The following is a 6,750-nucleotide window of genomic DNA, read 5'->3' as shown; positions in this document are numbered from 1 at the left end:
TTTTTCAAACCATAATCACTATCCTGGAAATTCCCCTTCATTTTACATCCTCCCCCAAACCCTTTCTATATCATCCTCCTTATATGTGTACCCTCATATATAAATACAAGACCACCTTGAACATTTTTAGTTATATTTTTACCCATCACCCTTCTAGTTAGTGCAAAAACTTATTGCGCGGCAACAAGTTTTGATTAATTGATTCTTTTATTTAAAAGAATTTGATTAATTATTAGAGTGAGATATCAATTATCAATTCATAAACATGCTTGGCGTTAATAACAACCATGCTGTGATGAAGAGAAAAGGGCAGAGCAAAAGGGGTCACAAGAAGAACGTTAAAGTCACATATATTTCAAGCCCCATGAAGGTGAAGACTAGTGCCTCAAACTTCAGAGCACTTGTGCAAGAGCTCACAGGCCAAGCCTCCAATGTTGCTGAAATGTTCGTGGAAGCTGATTATTATTATGGTGTGCATCATGATGATGGAGTTCACAAGGGCAATCAACACTGGAGTAGTGAGGAGGCATATTTTCCCGAGTCTACTTGGTTGAAACATGATGATTATAGCCACTTGAATTCGAGGTCCTCCATGGAGCTACTAACCGAACATCTTGAACTTGAACTTTTGAGCTTTGGTATGCAGTAGTTGATTTACAAGCATGTTTGATTCCGCATTATCTTGAGGTATTCCACGTATTTTGATACTTAGACGTGGAGAGACGGTGGCTACCTGCGTTCTGGAATTCATTCCAAACATGGACTTATACATAGGTTAGTTTGAATAAATTTCTTGGACGATATTTATAGAATAAGAAAATAAAAAAGTTAAATGAAGTAAACTTTTAGTATAAATTAAAATCAATTTATGTACTTTTTTATGTGCATAAATTGATTATAACTTATAAAAAAAGTTTAATTTATTTTACTTTTTATTTTCTTTTTTTATAAATGTTTATTAAGAAATTTATTCAAAATGATAGGTGATATGTATATGAACTACTAGTAGCATATTGAAAGTCACCTTGAAAATATATACGTATATTTTTTTTTTTGTTATATAGTGGGTCCACTAATCATATAGATACATAAATAAAAATATGTATAAGTATATATATATATATATATATATATATATATATATATATATATATATATATATATATGAAATTTGATATTGATATTCTACCTAGCACTTACACTTGTAGGTGCATGTACAATCGAAAGGTTGGATGATACTAATTAATTACCGTCTCTTTTTTTTTCATTTGTTTTAAAAAAGGTAAATGTTAATTAGAATCCTTTGAACATTTGTTAGAAATTATAAGAAAAAAGATTTTAATTGGGATGATCAAAATTGTACTGTTCATGATTTTTTTATGCTCTCTTGTAATTTTTACAATAAATACCTTTTATTTTTAATTCCTTAACCAATGCCTTGATGACATTGATTAGCAATACTCTAAAAAAATATGAATAAGTTGAAATGTTTGTTAATTAGCATGAGTACATTAAGTTTTGACTAAACGAGAGATGTTGAGATTATGTTATTATGAGACATGGCTGCGCCATAATTTTAAAATTTTAAAATTATTGTTGATTCTTTTTAGAGTTGTTATTTTTCTTTAAGTGTTTTTAATTTTAAGCATCCAATACGAATATGGTTCAGGTGGGTGGTTGATTTTGAAGTATCCATATCGATGTGTCAACTTATATTCATCTAATTTATGAAAAAAGATTATAAATACCTTAAATATTCTACTTGAGGATTAAAAAGAAAAAAATGCAAAAAAAAAAAGAAGAGAAAAATAGTGGTATGATGTGACAAGAATAAAGATATTTAATGTAAAGATAATAAGTAATATGATGTGCCAAAAACAAAAATAATAAATATTAGTAAAATATATAATATCAGAAAGTTCACACACGTATATTAGGTTAAAAAATATATTACGTTTTCATAAATATGAAAATGTTTCGAATTCACCCTTGTAAAATTCTTAGTTTGTTTATTGTCATCACAAAATTTAAATCTGTTAGTTTTTGACCCGACGTGTTTGATGATTGTGGACATAAGTTAGTCCATTAGTCAATTGGACGTCAACACGTGTCAAAACTCTAACCTTATCTCTCTGCGAATCACAAACCCTTCTCTACGGATTATCATTGAAGGAGTGCACCATGTTCTTCTCGACGTCAGATCCAACTTTGTCTGAGGTGAAGGGAGGGTTTGTTTTCGCACGAAGGCCACTGCAGGCCAATATCTTGCCAGTCGCCACATACTTCGCTCCTTGCTGCGGACGATGACGACAGATTCCCAAAATCTGGTGATGGGTTAGGCTAAAAGTTGTAGCAAATCCTTTTTTTTTGTGTCGTGTTTGTTGATTTCATTTGAAAATTTGGGGTTGAGTTGCTTTGACAAGCATAGTTGGGTTGTTTGAGGAGTCGAGGTAGCGGGTCTTTTGATTCAAAGGTTTAGAGTGAATAACTTTGGCATTAAGATGTAGGGTTTGTGGTAGTACTAACAAGGCACATATATGGTGTTGAGTCTATGTTTTCAGCAATACCACGCAAAATAACCGATGAGGAATTTTTACAATGGTTATAATTATAAAGTTGAAAAATTGACATTATCTACATTAGCATACACTTATGTTCGGGTTACCTAGACCTATGTCCGAACCAAAAAATAACAAATTTAAATTTTCCAGGGACAAAAAACAGACCAAATATTTTCTAACATTTTCATATTTATGAGAGCAAAAAATATACTTTAGCATATATATTATCCTGATGTTTTTATGCTTTAAAGAAGGTGCAAATGAAAACTTTTGTTAATATCTGATAGCATGTAAAAATAGGTAGGCCTTGTAACAGGTAAAGGACTTTGAACAGATGCAATGCAATACCGAAATTGTGGAGAGACATCCCAATCACCAACTATATTTATTTTGCATTTCTAGATCATGGAGTATCGTCACTGAACACCTGAATCACCGTTGTCCAATAAAACTTGAAGATTATTTTCTATAAAAGATACATGTGATTTAAAAAAGATCATAATATAGTTTTAAAACTAGTGTCATACTTTAAAGATCAAATTGTAAGTATACTTAGCGTTTGAATTAATTTTTCATAACATTTGCATATTTATGGACTAAATTGATTATTTTCAAAATATAGGGACTAAATTGTCAATAAATACATAGTTAGGGAACTAAATAGACTACTTATCCAAATTCTTATTTAGTCCGTGAATGTGTAAAAATGAGACAACTTTGTTATTAAGCAGTAATGTTTAAAAAATAATTTGACATTAAATTATAAAGTTCAAGGATCAATTTGTCATTTGTAACGCCTTGAAATTTTGATAATTGAAAATAGATATTTAATGTATTTCTTTTTTTATTTAATTACTTGATTAATTTGGATTAGTTGAAGTGTTGTGTGAATTATCCTTGTGTAACTGCTTGGTGTGGATGTTAGGTTATGTGGAGTTTGATTGATCTGCGTTGGAATCGTGTGATTTCGAGATTGACCCATAACCTATTTTGGTAAAACTACAATATCAGATTCGTTAATCGTTGGATCACTTTCAAATTTGGTCCGTTGAATCACAACCCACGTTTGCATGTTTTGATAGTTAGGATTTGCAAAACAACATCTCGAGCGTGAGATATGTCTATTGCACACAAGCAGTTAAATATGTTGGAGAGAAATTTGCCTAGAACTCGCCCAAGTGAGTCTTAGTTGGGCCAGCTCACCCACGTGAGCAAAATTTTGCCTGAGCAAGTCTTGGAGGTTACACATACATCCAACGGCGTAAAAACACATGTTTTGCTCCCCTATTCTTCCCTAAACCCTCACCCAACACCCCAAACCTCCTCCTCCTCCACCACCCACGACTGCTAGTGACCGCCATGAACCGTCGTTGCTTGCCGCCGGACCACTACATCGAAAGGAACACTTTTGAGGATGTAATTGTTTTTTTCCTTTCTTTTCTGTTGTTTACATTCCCCCACATGAAAAAGGTTATATAATCAATTTTTAAAAACAATAACCAGTTATACCAAAAAATAACTAACTAGAGGAAAACAAGCACTTCATGTCTAATTGTTTTTTCATGTTTTTTTAAATAAAAGGAAAGATAATAGTGAGTGGTTTGTAAAAGTAGTTATAGGAATAACATAATAACTTATCAACGTAATTACACGAATAAAATAGACATAAAAATAAGTACACCAAAACACCATATTCTCTTTATATGTAGTTATAGATTATACAAAACTAGTTATGGTTATAGTTACTTATAATATAGTTATTTATTAGTAATGATTATGGTTATTTAAATAACAAAACCATGAGCATCCCTACCTCCAGCTTCAACAATTAAGCAACCCTCCATCTAATCTACTCTCTTTACTAGGACTCTAATGTCTTCTCCACTCCACACATGTCCAAACCATGTAAAACGAGATTCTACCATTTTAAAATATGCATTTGATTTTGGTTAAAATTGATTTTGAGGTGATGTGATTTATATTTGGATGTTTTTAATCCTTTTTATCATAAAAGTTAGGAGTAAAACTCAATATAATTTTTTCTATCCAAAGAAAAAGCTACCCAAAGCTGCTTTAACTCAATTTGAACCCAAAATCACTTCAACTTAGAAGAATTAATTTTGGACCTGAAATCAATTCTAGAGTTTTCTTCGACTTGAAATGAAATACGTGAAAATCTATATAAAATAAATTTTAATCTCAGAATCAATTCTCCAACATGAAATCCAAATGCTCAAATGTGGTCGTGTAAAGGCTAATAGAAGCATTCCACACTAGTGTTAGGAAGTCCAACATCACTTGCCTCAATTTTTGGGGTGGAACTTATATATTTGTTAGTCAACTTTACATAATGTCAATTTGTTTTAAACTAAAATCTAACATGATATTAGAGCCTATAACCGATCTTGGTTTTAACCTATTTTAGTAGGCTCGCTTGTTCTGGTAGGCATCTGTGACGGGTGTTAGGAAGTCCTACATCACCTACCTCAATTCTCAGGGTGCAACTTATATATTTGTTGGGCAACTTCACTTAGTGTCAATTGATTTTAAGCTGAAATCTAACAACTAGTTGCCTATGAGATAATAATAGCAATGCAATCAATAGAATCATGTAAGATTCTGAAATATCTAGAATCTTAGAGATAGTCAAGCATGACATTGTAAAGGCAATAGTAACATTCTACAAGTGAGATGGCAAACTACGTAGCAATATGATTGTTTCTAAAGGAAGTATACATATAACTAGATGTTTTCTTATTATGGTGCCAAATTTATTGATTCTTTTAAGAAATTACACTAACCTTGAGAGTCAAGCATGTTTTCTAGCTGAACAGTTTGTTGTCGGCCCCACAGTATCTTACATTGAATTTATTCATAGTTCTTGTTGTCATTATAGTATCTTTATTGGTCTGAACAACCTATCAGTTATGGAAAAAAGTCTAAATCCCATGGCTTTTAAATAATGTGATTAGTTACTACTTCCTTTTTGTTTGCATATACAATATTAATATCGCTATTCCACTTCCAAGATCCTTCATCAGAAAAGAAGTTAAGACCATGGCAGCTGAATTGGTGAGTGGAGCATTTCTCTTTGCTTTTGTCCAAACTTTGTTTCAGAGGATTGCCACACGTGAGATGGCAGACTTCATAAGGGGAGTAAAACATGATAATGGCCCTAAGTTGCTTGATAAGTTGAAGATATCATTTAGATCAGTTGATGCTTTGGTCAACCATGCAAAGGAGAGGAAAACTACAAATATTCACATAAGGATTGGTTGAATGATCTCAAAGATCTCATGTTTAAGGTATAAGACCTTTTGGATAAGATTAGTCTATTAGCTTCAAGCCAAAAGATGATTCATGGAGTAGCAACGCAAGCAAGCTATGTAGCTCTTCCCTACTTCATTTGGTGGTTTTAGTGAAAAGATGGAAACCATTATATAAAAACTTGAAGATCTTTTAAAACAAAAGGATGCTTTGGGTATGAAGGAATGTGTCAATGAGAAAACATTTAAAAAGTTTCCAAACAACTTCCCTGGCTGAAAAGTCTTCTAACTATGGAACAAATGCTGATAAGGATAATGTTATCAAACTTTTGCTATAGGTATAAGATGATAGTAGTGATAGGATATGTGTCATCATCGTAGTTGGTATGGGGGAGTTGGGAAGACTACTCTTGCTCAACATGTGTACAATGATGACAAAGTAAAGCAATATTTTGACATCAAAGCATGGGCCTGAGTTAACCCGGAGTTTGGTGTCTTAAAATTCAACAAGACCATTCCAAAGGCAATTCCTTTAACATGTGCACTACCAAAAAAATGGTTTTCTACAACGGTCGAAAAAAGCATACAACGACGGTTGTTGACCGTCATAGAATCTAACGTCGTTGAAAGTGTTAACTTTCAACAACAGGTAAGCAGACACCGTCTTAGAAAACCGATAACTTTCTAAGACGATGCTTACTAAGCACCATCCTTGAAATACAGATTATTTTTAATTATTGATATTTTTGTTGAATGATATCCAATCAGAAAAATATGAATAATTAAAAATAATTTTTATTAGCATGATTGTAATTAATATTAATATTAAAATTTATTTAAAAATAAATAAATATTAATTACAATGATGATAGATTAAATAAAAATAAGAAGTTGACAAATTAAAAATTCCTAAGACAATTTCA

The 6,750-nt window shown here is 31.8% G+C and overlaps 1 protein-coding gene across 1 annotated transcript; it reads left to right on the top strand.

Moving 5' to 3' along the window:
* On the top strand, window positions 1–1,126 carry LOC114409480. The gene has a single exon (XM_028372960.1). It carries the CDS (start codon window positions 266–268, stop codon window positions 647–649), a length of 384 nt encoding a protein of 127 aa, XP_028228761.1. The 5' UTR covers window positions 1–265; the 3' UTR covers window positions 650–1,126.
* The last annotated feature ends 5,624 nt before the right edge of the window (window positions 1,127–6,750 follow it).

This window comes from Glycine soja, chromosome 4 (assembly GCF_004193775.1).
Source record: "Glycine soja cultivar W05 chromosome 4, ASM419377v2, whole genome shotgun sequence".
Classification (NCBI taxonomy): Eukaryota; Viridiplantae; Streptophyta; class Magnoliopsida; order Fabales; family Fabaceae; genus Glycine; species Glycine soja.
Note: the sequence above shows the minus strand (reverse complement) of the source record. Positions and strands in the feature narration are given on the sequence as shown.

What these genes read in the sequence shown, in the direction of transcription:
- LOC114409480 (XM_028372960.1), top strand. Translation starts at nt 266, where the DNA reads ATGCTTGGCGTTAATAACAACCATGCTGTGATGAAGAGAAAAGGGCAG.